The sequence below is a fragment of the Coloeus monedula genome, assembly GCF_965178545.1.
Source record: "Coloeus monedula genome assembly, chromosome: 18".
Taxonomy (NCBI): Eukaryota; Metazoa; Chordata; class Aves; order Passeriformes; family Corvidae; genus Coloeus; species Coloeus monedula.
The window spans coordinates 3,799,253-3,813,602 of NC_138798.1; the positions used below are offsets into that span (position 1 = coordinate 3,799,253).

Consider the following 14,350-nt stretch of genomic DNA (forward strand, 5'->3'; position numbering starts at 1 on the left):
AAACCTCCTTAAGTTTTCCCTTCTCTTAACTGGCTTATGGGAGTTTGGCCCAAAAGACAAATTACCATATGACCTTAGAGAAAAAAAAGTCTTTATTATTAACCAGTTTTTTTGCACTGGATTATGTGCCTATTGGCCCAGACCGCTAAATAACATCTACACAATGTTTCTTTCATGTTTCAAGAATTGAAAATAACTGTACAAGGTTAAAGTACAAAAGTACACAAGACAGTGGACACGAAATATCCATGTATGAGTTCATCCCATCTGCTGCTTGGTTTGAAAAGTAGAACTTTTTAACTAAAAAATACTGTCCTCCTCTAGTTCTGTCAAGTTTAATGGAAGTGGGTATAACCTGATTACAACACTAACACCAGTATCACTAATCTGATATTTACAAAAAAAATTGTATTTTTCAATAAATTAAAGTCAATGCAACACCCATGCAAGCTAGAATGCTAGCTTTTTGGTGAACAAGGACCCAACATGTGAACAAGAACCTTTCACAGTCCCAAACTCCAAAACAGCCTTTTTTTTTTTCTTCCTTTCTTTTTTCAAACTGCATCCATTCCTCGCATGGAAGATGTGAACCCCAATCCCATTCCTCTTTGCGTGTGAGTCTGTGATCTTGCCATTTCATACTGCGCATCCAGATTTCTGAACACCTCCTCCTGCTGCTTCAGCGTTTTGTAACTCTCTTCGTCCACAGAACTGCAGCCAGCTTCATCCTCGCTCTGGAAACAGAACACAAAACATCAGCTCCAGGCAAGTAGGGGCTCACAAATTCCTACAAGATTATTGCTGCAACATCCTTGTGCAGATTTTCTGTGTCAAGAAACACACAGGCCTTCACCCAGTTGCTTTTTGAATTAAATTCAAATTTAGATGCTGTTTCTGAACTTAGTAGATAGTTACAAGCTCTTAACTACAACAGGTTATCTTAAAATCTTAACTGGCTAAGGTACGCTAAAATGAAAAGAGAAATCACTATCCTGCAGTTAATAAACTTAATTACATATTCAGGATTCTTTACCTTAATGCCCATCAGTTTTCTGAATTTGACATTTTGGTCCTTATTTCCAAAATTTAGTTTTTCCCATATTTCTGCAGACTGTGATTTATCCTGTTCAGAATTAAAAAAAAAAAGAAACAACAAAACAAACGTGTCACCTTTTTACGTAAGATTCCACTGATAGCACAATAGAGCAGCAAGCAAAGAAACAGTGCTAAAGATGAGCCCATTCTGTACCACAGCTAGAAGTAAAAGGTTTCCAAGTCTGACATTCCTCCTGCAGCATCCTCACAGGAGCTCTTTGTGAGGGAAGTCTACCAAACCATGGTGTTCAAAACTGAGGTATGTTCCTTCCTTGGGCATTTCCAAAGGTCTGGAAGCCTGGTGAGAATTCAGGCTTAAGGTAAATTATGGAAAACCGAATTTGTTTATTGCAATTAATCAATATACAGCACAATTCAGGAAGAAGTGCCCAGAGAGCATTCAGGGTTCTCCTGCCCTCCCTTTTGTCTCCCACCATTGCCATGGGAACTGGCTTGTTTTTCACATCTTATGGAACAGTCTGTGAAAAGGTAAGGGAGCTTGTTACATAACTGCGGCATGATGCAAACCAGCCTAACAAACACTTCTATACCAGAGTAACAAAAGACAAAACTACAAATATTAAAATGGCCATTTTTTCCACAGTACCACGAGGCAAAAACTCTACAGAAATCCAGCAACTTTTCAAAAAAGCAACTGCCACAAGTGCCTTTCTTACTTCATTAATTGCAAAGACATTTGACACAGCACAAAAGCATGAAGGCTTATTTTTATTTACAACTTTTGTTAGGGTTAATATCGCATTACTCTGGTCCTGAAAAGTTACCAGCAAGGTCAACAGACTTGTCTTTGAAATCGGTAACTGGAGAGGACACAACTACCACATGAGAAATCTCCACAGTCCAACAAAGGAGAGGTCAATTATACACTCTGTACCTTAAGCCATCCCTTCCCAGTAAGGGGAGGCCATCTGGATTTGATGCTTAGTTGCAAGTCGTAGGTAAACTGACACAAGTAACACTGAGATCGAACTATACCTCAGATTATGAGGCTTTATGATATTTGGGGTTTCCCTGACTCTTCTGTCACAACTATTTTATCACGGAAGGACTAATTATCTTAATCCTTTCACTCCTACATCACAGAACATTCTGAGTTGGAAGGGACCCGCAAGGATCATCAAAGCACAGCTCCTGGTTTTACTAAAGTTTACCTCAGGCTGATATTAAAACTTGCTAACCGGTACGAAAGCAGTTGTGCTGGAAATAACATTAATCAGCACCCTTAAACTGAGTACAAGATATTCCCAAACAAGTTTATGAAGGTAAGAAAAGCCAACATTACCCCTTCCTTTTTGCCTTGCCAAAGCATCTTCCGCTTTTTCTCTTGCTCAGCAAACTTCATGGGGTTCACTGCTGCTGGGTTGTAATAGCTGGGCACAGCTATGCCAGTCTCTGCCAGTGCCTTGGCCTGGAGCGCTGCCATCTGCGCTGCCATGGCGATCTGAGGGGTCACTTGTGTCCCTGATGCCAGCAGAGCAGCAACGTTGATGACGGAGCCTCCTGTGGCTGCAGCCGCTGAGGAACAAAGGGAACTTGCTAGAAGTAACTTCAGACTTTGGGGAAAAACCCCAACACACACACAAAACCCAATCACCAACCTGCCCCAGAACCAAACAAAAAAGCCAAACCCCTCAAACTCTTCCTTCAATAGAAGTTGGAAGTACACAAATAACAAATGCATGATAAAATGAATACATGTGATTTGTCAACTAAGGAACATGCCTCCAGCAGTTTTAAATAAACCAGAACCAGAAGTGAAACTAATGCACCTTGTGGTTCTAAACAGCCCCCTGAGCAAGTAGCAGCCCAATGGCCATCATAAAATACTTTAACAGCCTAAGATACAACATTTTTCTTGTACACGCAGCAAGTAATAAGAAATCCCAATAGTTTTTGTTGGGGTTTAGTTTCCTTTTTTTTAGTTTTGGTTTTTTCAACATTTCCTAGTTCTCGCTGTGGTTCTTATTAGTAATTACATAAAGACAACCTGCCCATCTGTCAAATAAGATTGCAACACTCCATTAACATAGGCCTACTCCATCTTCCACTCACACTGCTGTTCAGAATTAATCTAATACACATGGACTACCTGCAGCCATTTCCTGTTGCTTCTGTTTTTCAACCATTTCTTTCTCTCTCTGTTCTTGCAGTTTCTTTGCTCTTTCCAGCCTAAAGACACATGAAAATAAAAACCATTTAGACATGCAAAATCAACATCAGGAGCCTAGTCATGTCACATATCATTAAAATCACCACAACTTCTGACCTTCTGGCTAAGGCTTCCTGTGCATCCATAGCTGTGTTCCGTCCCCGGAAAGGCGGAGGGCTCGGACTCCGGCTGTGGCTCCTGCTGAACCTTCGGGGCTTTTCAATTCTTTTCTTCCGCTCTCTGTAACCAAATTTAACAGTTGCTAAAACAATGAAGGTACACTTGCAGCTTAACATTTCATAAAGTATTTGATCACAGCATTGAAAATTTGCTTTATAATTAATTTGGAGCTCTCAAGAAAATCTTTTCAGAGAGTTTATACTACAACAGTTGCCTTGTAACAACACAGAGCTAAAACTGAAGATTTCCAGCTGTACGAGAATGCACAACTCTGGGTATTCATCTACCCTCTCATACTTAAGTGTTCAGAACAAATAGATCTGCTCTAGAGATTCTAAATCCTAAGGAAAATCATCTAATTTCTGGTAAAGTCAATTGCAAGAGAACTTGAATGAATCAAGCTAGAAGAATGCATTAAAACCATAAGAGACCTCCAAGCACTGTAATTATGTTAATAAGGAGCATTTTGAAGAGGCCCAATTTAAGAAGTGGAATAGTACTTCAGGAAATTACTACTACTCTCCCCTAAATGTGCTTTGAGGGAGTCTACTAAGCTGAACATGTGATTTGTCTTGGGTTTCTCTTGGGAAGAGAACTCTGAAGCATAAATTACCTGGAGCCTGACCATCTGAAAATGACCCAGTTAGAATATATTTTTAAGCAAAATACCAAAGTATTCAGTTCAACTCTTCTTTACTAACCTTCTCCCCACCTCCCTCCAAGCAGGAGTCATTCTTAGGACACTTATATCTAATCCCATCTAAATAACAGCTACTCAAAATATACATAAAAAGTACTATTGGCAGTCCTCTGTGCCAGGATCATCAATATCTACAGTACAAGAGATAGGGTTTATCCCAGTTTAAGTCTCTGACACTGGTGTTTCAAACAAAGAAGTCACAGTCACTGAGAGTGTTCAACAAAGCTCAGTTTACAGGTGATATCACTCACACTTTTCCCAGATTTGCCATAATCAGTAAGCTCAGATGCACAAAGGTGTTTCTGCAATTTTTTAAAATGTTATTATCACCCATTTGGAATAACAGCTAAGTGGGGATAATGGCTAACTTGACAACAGCCACTTTCCATGGCATTCAGATATTCCCTTTCTTCTGTTTGCAACCTGGGCAGCATCTACAAACATCATGAAAGGCAGACTGAAGTTACAAAAAGATCCTTGTTTACATGACAAATCTGGTAGAATACAAAGGAGGCAAGACTTATCTTTTCAGAGAAGATGACAAGATGCAGATTCAGGCACTGGGAAGTGACAGATCTGCATTCCTGAGATAAGATGTAATGCATGTTTCAAAGATACCTTCATTTTTCCCGTGCTGACTATTGTTGTTTGGTCTTGTCTTTGGTCTGATGCTTTATTGCACTGGTAAACATCAAGGAAATAAATATTTGAGCTTTTGTATTGAAGTATTTCCATTTGAAACAAGCAGCTGGTGTCATCTTTTCCACCTAGCATTTAATCAGAGCCACACCACTAAAGAACTGCTAGGAGGTTCTAGGCACTCACAAACAAAAAAATTGGTTTAAATGCCTGTGAGGACAGATCACTTCAAAATCTGAGCTTGAGATTATACAAAGAACCATCAAGAGAAAGTCAAGCTCTGCCATTTACAAATGCTCCTGCCACAGCCTGCTCACTGTAACACAACAAATACTGGATGTCAGGAATGAGGGAATTCCTTTCACAGGCTGAGCTTTAACGGTAGATTTCCACATCATGTTTATCTGGCTTGTGCAGAGTTTGCCTTGAGGATTGCCCCGTAAGTCACTTTCTTTTCTGGGCTTTGTCTGAGCCCTGAACTTGATGAAGTGTTCTAGCTCCGGATAAAAAAAGACTTATGCCTCATTTACATGCACCCTCTAGGATGTGCAAGACACAAAGAGTACTTAAAAGAAAAGGATTCTTGCAGTATGTCCACCAGTATCCCACGAGGCCTGTTTCCAGTTGGAGAAACTCCTAAGCTATGACTATCCCTTATGTTTTCTTCCCACATCTGATGTTTTGTTTCAGGTAATTTGAATTCCACTGCAGAAGCCAAAATCTATTCTGGGGGCATGAAGTTTTTATGGAGCCATTAAACACAAGATTCAAAATGACTTTTAAAAACAGTATGTGCACATTATCTACAGTAACTGGCAAAAACAGGGAGCCAAAGCCTTGCAGAACGTGCTGAATGTGGCTTAAATACCATTAAATACAAGTAACGTGTACCAACTGCAGACCCAGCTCTACTCACCCCAGCTCAATGTTTGGTAGAAAGTGCATATCAAAAATATGACACAAACCATGTAATTCAACTATTTCTTCAGAAAGATAAGTCTTCTGAACAGTTTCACAAGGGATGTTGTAGCATTACACGAGTGTGATTGTTAAGACTCCAATGTTCCACTGTAATGTTGAGTAGTCATAACCAGTCATAGGGCAATTTAAAATATTCTGGTGAAAACACACTAAGAGAACTGGAACACTGTCAACACTTTCTTGGAGCTCTGCAGGGACACTGATTTTCATTCAAACTACTTTCAACAAAACATCTGTAGCAGTCATTAAGTTGTATTTCAGCTTCACCATTGAGAAAATCCTACAGGGCATTAAGAATGCAAAGGTGATACAGAGACTCAGAATTCTACACCAAAATACTGAATGCATTATCAGTATTGAAAAACATTAACTTCTATACAGTGATGAAAATGTCAACTTCAGCATATCCTACGTGAGGTATGGAATCTCAACTCTGTCACAGACCCAGACCAAGCCAGTATGTATCTAGATCAAGTGCTTCTAGAATTAAAGGAAGAAATCAAAACACTCAAGGGAAAAAAATTAATGTTATAAATATTCTCAAGCTGAACTTGACAAAGAGGAGCTCGTAATCACTAACACTGAAGAGTACATTCACATCAGAAATGATCCATCTGAACCAAAATTCACCTTAACACCACATCGACTGTCACTTCACAGAAAAATTAAATTAACTTTGTGGAGCTGATCAGAACTAGTTTCTGATCTGTGTATCTGCTCTGACAGCCAGTGATTCCCAGTTAAACTCTCCTTTTCTCCTACATACACAAACTGAAGGGATAAATACACCACTATGCCAACCACACTACTATTTAATCAAACACACGAAAGGGTCACCTGTATCTTATTCTTCAGTTCTTCCCACTTCAGTAATATTGGTAACAAGAAGTCAAACTATGAAAAGCCAAGAGTTTGAGACCTTTCAGCTGTCTAGGACAAACGTCTCTGTAAGACTAAGCAAGCCACCCAGTCCTGAACCCACTCTCTCAGCACAGCTGCAAAAAGGCCCAACACATTTAGCCGCACTGAACAGACATTAAATGGCAAATCCATCCCATCAGCCCACCACAGAATGTTCAACCAAACGTCACCAAGTATACGGAAGGCAACACTTACCTGCTTCTGCTCCTAGTTCTGCTTTTACTTCTACTTCTATGTCTGTGTCTAGATCTTGATCTAGAGCGAGATCTGATCCGTCGCTTTCTCTCTCTGCTGCGAGATCGGGATTTTTTCCTATCACGACTTCTACTACGATGACGTCTGAAACACATGCCCCGAATTCTTATACATATTCTTGTGTTCAAATGCAGTTTGTACTTAAGGACTTACACATGGGTTCGTCACCACAGAGAAAAAAATGGACCAGGCAGGGTGGGGAGACTACAAACTACACATGGAAATTCTCATGCCTAGAACAGGTTAAGCTGTAGGTCTAAGGGATGAAATGGGAAAGGAACCAAACCCCGCCACCAGCCACAACTGAGCTGCACAGTTTATGTAAATAACCATACTCATTGACACTTATTTTTAGCTGTTCACTGAAGTGTACATCTCAAAACAAATATAAAGCCAAACTAATCTGATTTAAGAGTGTTAAACCCAAGGCAACAAAATCCTGCTCCTCTCCATGGTATTTGAAGACCTCTGGGAAAGATGCTCAAATTCCAGCCTGTGAGTCACATCCAGTCCCTCAGCCTGTCATTAGCCAAAGCTTGTTCCTTGCTACCCTGTTTGCTGCAGATCCCTCAGCTACAAAGGAAGAAGTTCTGCTGGCAGCAGCCTGTTTGTCCCAGGCAATTTTCCTACCCTCAGAACATGCTGGGTGGGCTACCAGGCAAGGAGAACTGGCCAGCACTCCCTCTGAGGAAGCTCATGATCTAGGAGGTAAAGAGCCTAAGGCGTATTTGCTTTCCTGTCACTGACAATAGGATACATTTAATACTCTGTTTAATATTTTCTATACCAATTATAAACATGAGACACATCCCTACATAAAGTCTGAGAGCTATTTTGTACTTTTATTTCAAACCAATCTGCAAAAAAACTATCTACAAACGCACTAGCCAGTGAAAACTGAAACATGCAATATAAACTGATGCTTTACACTAGGTCAGGAACAGAACTCAGCTGTACTTCAGTAGTCTACAATAATTCCAAATATGCCTTTTGGAAATACACTCACACAATAATCACATATAACAACTTACCTTTCCCGAGACCTGGATCTTGAATGACTCCTCCCTCTGGATGACTTTCTCTCTTTGCGTTTATGCCTCTCCTCACCATTTTCAGATGAATTTAGGCTATCTCTTCCCTTGTCAGAAGAATGCTCTTTGTCATTGTGGTCTTCAGATTTGTGCTTCTTGGAGGACTTCTCTTTGGATTCATGTCTTCTTGCCTGTTTTAAGAAGAAGTTGGTTCTTTCAGGAAAATAGTGCAACAAAGAGAGTTAGTATGGGTATCAGAAGATAAAAATGCTAAGTTGTGATGCAACATTAGTAACCTTAGGAGTGTGACTCAATCATGAGCCACGGCTGCTTTACCTAATGCCACCAACTACCCAAAGTTGCAAATGAACTCTTATCATTTTTTCCCCTTTTCCCTCCTCCCACTGTCTATAAAAGATTTTTAAGGTATCCATCAAGGTATCTTTACAGTGCTTCCATATAAGACTCACAGCATTGTAACAAAAAACCTGTCCTTTACAGTTATTGTCTCCATTCCAAGCACATAAGTACCTATCTTAAAGAACCTGACAATTTATGAATATGCATGTATATAAACAGAGCTGCAGTGACTATTTAATATTTGCCTAAGCCTTCCATGTAGAAAGTTACTAAAATCCACACATAGTTACAGACATACTATTTTGCTTTTAGAACTAAAAAAATCTTCTAGTCATCACTGGGTAATTATTTTCTAGAGCAAAACTCTCTTCAGTAACTTCCAACAGTTTTTACTAAGCAAAGTGATAATTTACATAGCTGACACCCCACTTTTAGTATTTCAAACGAACATGCATCACTCAGACTTCCCACAGTAGTTTTAAATTACAGATATGCTGCTCCACTATACCGCAATTCCTTCCTGCAGTGCCTCTTAAAAAAAGAAAAAAAAAAAAAAATTCCTTTTTATAGCTGCAATGCCAAAAATATTTAGCAAGGTCAGACCCGATTTTTGCCAGTGCTCTCCTTAGAGACTAAGTCGTGACATCAACACCCTTTCTTAATATATCCAGTGTGTTTTGAAACCTTTCCAGCACACAAGTATAGCCCACTAAGTGTTACATTTTAATAATGTTCTGCTCAAGTCACAGATCAAGCATGATACATTCGTTTTAGATAAACCCCAATTATTCAAAAGTTGTTTGGTTGGTTTTCTTGCTTATCTGTATCTGTTAACTACTCATAAAACCTTTTCTTCCATCAGAACTCTTTCTCAAATGAATCTGGAGAATATATTATACCCACTTGTCCAAACCTAACTTTTTATTAATTGGTATCCATTTCTAAATATATTTGATTACTGTTCTTCAAGTTAACAAATATTAGATATTTTTCCTGCTTCCACAGTATTTCATTTTTAACTCCTATAATAATCAGTTGTTACATCTGAGGTTACCTGTACACTAATTTTAAGTATGTCTTTATATAAATAGTTCTCACATACATACTAAGAAGAATTACTGACATTCGGCATTTAGTCTACAGACAGAGCTTAATATTGCAAATCAATGACAACAGTACATCTACTGTGGGAGATAATTTCTCATCTGTTCACTCTGTGAAACTTAAAAGCTGCTAAATAAATTGTGTAAGATTAGATCCAACAACCTAGCAAAGCACTGGACAGGATTTTAAACACCTTTGTTTTTAATCTTTAAAGAGTCTTAGAATTTTTTATTTTAATCCCATTTTTCAGACACACACTTAGTAATAAAACCACCATTATATCCCATAACGGATTTAAGATATTTTTAAGGGAAATATGAGTTTGAATGACTAATAGTTACCTTATCATGAAGTAGGCTTATAATTTTGCTATCTGAGTCTGCAGCGTCTTCAGTTCAGTCTCTTCGCGCATTAGCACGCTGAGTATGATTTATTATAGAAATGTTATCATGTGAGCTAAACAATATATTATTCAATTTCACAAAAACTCGCCTAGATTTTTCTTTCCTCCTTTTTTTTTTTTTTTTTTTTTTTTTTTAAACAGAGCTTCCATTGGAATGTGGGAAGGAGAAGTTCCTGACCCGGGTTTGAAGTTAAAAAGTCCCTTATCTGACCCAGCCTATTGCCCCACACGGCTTAAGCTTCTTTATGATTATTTCGATGCTCCTGGTTTGCTTGTTTCAGCTCTTCTCTGGTGTGTGAGCCAGTTATTTTTAAGGCATTATTGATGCTGTCTCTTCTCACTCCCCTATATATACACATTTATTTATTTTAAGAGACAGCCCTCTGAAATTTTTGCTGCTACTGTCACATTTCCAGCTGACTCAGCTTGTTTGTCAAGCTATGACAGCCTTTACAATTAAAGGATGCAATAAACATAGCGCAGTCCAGTGGGGAATTATTTTTAATACACCTAAGTAGACAGGTATGTATTATTCAAAGTCCTGAACACTGGCCAGGAACAAAGCCACCCAAGGCTTTTGGATAATGGAAGCTCTGTAAAAGTGATCAAGAACACCATCCTACTTCTCCACATGAACTCCCTCGGCTGTTTCCACAAAAATTAAAAAAAAAAAAAAAAAAAGAAGAAAAAAAAAAGAAAGAAATTAAGTTACTAGTTTCTGAAAGCACTCTCTATAAAGCTATTACCTTGTCAACATGATGGCTGCAATCATGCTTCACTATGAAAGGCTCTCCATATCCATTTTTAAGCTTAAAGTTTTCAATTTCTTGTACTTACCATAAAGTCATTTATATAGGTTTACACATACATATGTGCATTACTACAAGATATTTTTTAAGATGTACAATTACCTAAACGCTACAAAGTGTTAATTACCTCTTTGCTTCTGCTCCGGCTTCTGTGTTTTCTGCCTTCAGCATCTGGAGAAGAAAACATTTACTGTCATTTACCAAGATAAAGAGACAATCACCTGGCTATAATCTTTCTAGCTCCTTTCTGTTACTCCACCCCTTAAAGTCAAAACATAAAAACCAAACAGCACTATTTGAATATCTACTGCAGAAAGCAAACTCTGGTTGTTAGTCCCACTTCTTTGCACTGATGGTGAAAAACTAACCCACATCATACTCCAATCATGTTTTCCTGCCAGGTAACCTTACTCTCCTTACAACCATGCAAAAGTATCCCAGTCTACGCTTATCTAATCAAAATGAAACAAAATAAGACAGTTTCCTGTTTGGTGCGGTCTGATCACGTCCCCCCTCCCCGATCCCCCCAACACTGATAAGACCTTTTCCCTCAGCAGTTTCAATATTTAGGATACACCCCTGAAGTTAGTAGATCCATTTTTTCCCCAGTTCTAAAAAGTTACTAGAGCTAGGTCTGTTTTTCCCAAAATTGCTTCAAAGAGAATTCAGCTCTACAAGCAGTTTGCTTCCATCGAGACCATACCTGATTTCCGTCTTCTTTCCCTTGACCGTGAGCGTGATCTCGAATAATGATGCTTTGATGTTCTGGGAGAACTGGAGGCATCTGATTGTTCCTTTTTCTTCTCTCTTTCTGGAGAGGTTTTTTCTGGGACTACTCCATCTCGTTCTGTATCACTACCCTACACATGAAGACAGGACGTTTAAAAAGCAGAAGCTTAGGACTGAAAACCAAGAAACAACCAATTTACCTCAGGCTTCCTCTGAAGATACACCTAATTTTTTTTCTGTAAAGACAATGCTGTGTTCATCCCATGCTCGGACAATAGCTTTATAGACTTGCAGTGAACTGTGTAAATGCATGCAAATTGATTTTTCAAGATTTTAATAAAGAGAACTGATATAAAATGAACATTTTGCTTTCTCACTACATTAAAGTGTACTTTATTTTTTCCATGTACTTCTGAGAGTATCAGTAACACTAAACTCTGATGCAGTTTTCTCTAAATGGTGTTTGTAGCTCAATCACTTTTTGGCATTTCCATGACCAGGATTACTTAAGGACAATGCTGTCCCAACAGATCTGAGTGACCTCACAAGTTTGGGCATTACTGAGGCACAGCACAAAATCCCCAGAGTGTTCTGAAACATGGAATGAACTTTGAAGAGAGAAATGCTGCAAGGTGCATTGTTTTAGTGTTAGACAGCTAACTCTGGAATGAGGAAACACCTCAACAGTATCTCTGTGCAAAAATATTTATTTGTATGAGACCACATACAGGTCACTTACACCTGTTCCAACAATATTGCATTTTTCTCAGATAATGAAAACCAAGATGTTCCCTTCACTCCTTCTAAACTTTGATCTAGGAGGACTAAATCCAAAAACTAATCTTGTGAAATCAAGATACTCTATAACTCAGTCTGTGAGAGGTAAATGAGTACAACTGGTGTACAATGCACTGAAAGGAACAGAGTGAAAAAGTACACACAGATAAGGTGAATCTGCTCTCATTAATGATTTTACAGGTTCACTGGTTGTGTCCTGATCTCCTAAGTGCCAGTCATAATCAAACCTTCTGAACACCATGGGGCTGCAGATGTCACTAAGGTCATCATTTGGCCCAGAATCGCTACTCAGGAAGACATTTAGTGTAGCAGACGACTCAAACTTACAGCTGTCCACTCACTGCAACTGATCAACGGTTTGCAAATTGAACAAGACATGTGAAAATCTCTCAAATGTTCATTTACATCCACTGCTCTGAAAACAAAGCAGCTGCTTTTTCTTACACAACAGGCATTACAGATTGTCATTAATATACTGTGTACTAATGGCAGACTTTCTTCATTACATGCTACAGGTAAATATTTGGATTTATATTTCAGCCACTACTGTTTACATTTTGAAGCTACTTGAGAAGAACGAGAATATCAGCTAAGAGTGTAAATTAGCTGGAATTTAAAACACACTATCCAAGTGAAACTGAGCCCACTGCCACATTTTCCAAGGCCACCAATCTCATTATTTACACAGTGCTGCTCATTAGTGCCCTTGTGCTCTGCACCTGAAGGAAATCTCTGTGCTACAAAAAAAACCCCCAGCAATAAAAAAGCTGATAGCATTCAGGGAGATTATTCTCAGTTCTCAGACTGGCCACAGGCTCAGTGTTACCTTGAATAAGCTCCTCACCTACACTTTAGAGGAACATCTGACCATACTAGTAATATTTTAATCTAAGTGCAAAACCCCGTGCACATAATTAAAGTCCTTTTACAGAAAAATGTATCTTAATCTTAACAGGGTAAGTTATATAACAACAACAATAAAATAATTTTAAAAGAATTTTCTCCAGAAGTTTACAGTCCCCCTGTTCTGTTTCACCACTGGTCCAACTTTCAAGACAAAATACTTAATTACCAGATTAGACACCGCAAAACGCTTAAAGTCAACTTTGAAAAGTTCTACCACTTTCAAGCCCGGTTTGTTGGGGTTTTTTTGTCAAAACTATTCAACAACTTTTGAAAAAATTAACCACATCAGGCAAAGTCTCTGATAACTCTTACTGATTCTTCAACCCAGTCAGGGGTGAAATTCCTTTATACGTTACCAGAAGACAGAATTTTTTCAGAGAAAATAAAACTACACTTAGACCCTGTTTCAACATGAAGGGCAGTGGTAACTACAGCAGAGGCGCTTCCCATCGATATTAACCATAAAAAGCAGGATGGAAGGAAATTAACTGGATACAAAAAAACCTGTGACCAAACACAAAGGGCGAAGAAAAGTAGAGAAACGAAAATTTAACACGGCACAGACAGCAGGACGCTCCCCTCACAGAGAAGCTTCGCCCCACACTCCCCATGAGAAACGCCAGTATCGCCACAGCACTTCTCCCCCAAGCCATAGAACCACCGGGGCTCAGTCCCAGGGATTCTTCGCCTCTCTCCAAGCCCCAAGGAATGAAACAGAAACTTCTGGAGACATGGATTGAAGCGTTGAGCGCAGCGCGGCCGCCCCTCCCCGAGCCCATCATGGCGCCGCAGCCGAAGGCGCGGCGGGCGCCATTTTGTGTCTCAGCGCACACGGCTCCCGACGCGGCCCTCCCCGGCTCTGCCCCCCCTCAGCCCTTTCCCCGCCACTCCCGCTCCAAAACCCCGGCAGCAACCCCCGCTCACCGCCATGACCGAGAGCCCGCGCCGCCGCCGCCGCCCCTCAGCAACCTCCTCGCAGGGCTCGACCTCCCTCGGCTGCGCGGCCACAGCGATCGCGCGCGGCCCCGCCCGCCCTCACTGCGGGTGCCCGGATGTGGCGCTGCGGGGGGAGCGCGGGGGAGCGCGGTGCGTTGTGGGCCGGGGAGGCGCGTTCTCGTTCGCGGAGGTTTGGCCACTGCCGCGACCCGTAGAGCCTGTCCCGGCTCCCGCCAAATTGAAACGCAGGAGCGGCTGGGGGGGGGCGCGGTCAGGGGAGCCGGGTCCCTGTGGGCACGGGAGTGTCACCGGTGAGGGGATCGGGAGGTCCCT

At 40.2% G+C, this 14,350-nt stretch overlaps 1 protein-coding gene across 2 annotated transcripts; it reads right to left on the minus strand.

The window, feature by feature from the left end:
- Positions 1-74: 74 nt before the first annotated feature.
- Positions 75-14,126, minus strand: RSRC2 (arginine and serine rich coiled-coil 2). 2 transcript variants are annotated; one of them, XM_082293144.1, is made up of 10 exons: positions 14,006-14,126; positions 11,352-11,508; positions 10,776-10,819; positions 7,973-8,163; positions 6,882-7,025; positions 3,383-3,505; positions 3,206-3,285; positions 2,399-2,631; positions 1,034-1,123; positions 75-734 (listed from the first exon to the last, which is right to left on the minus strand). In XM_082293144.1, the coding sequence occupies exons 1-10, from the start codon at positions 14,009-14,011 to the stop codon at positions 555-557; spliced, it is 1,248 nt and encodes a 415-aa protein (XP_082149270.1). In that variant the 5' UTR covers positions 14,012-14,126; the 3' UTR covers positions 75-554. The 2 variants fall into 2 exon arrangements, with proteins under 2 accessions (XP_082149270.1, XP_082149271.1); XM_082293145.1 differs by lacking the exon at positions 14,006-14,126 and adding an exon at positions 9,778-9,855 and having other exon boundaries at positions 7,973-8,185; positions 11,352-11,445.
- Between the last annotated feature and the right edge of the window lie 224 nt (positions 14,127-14,350).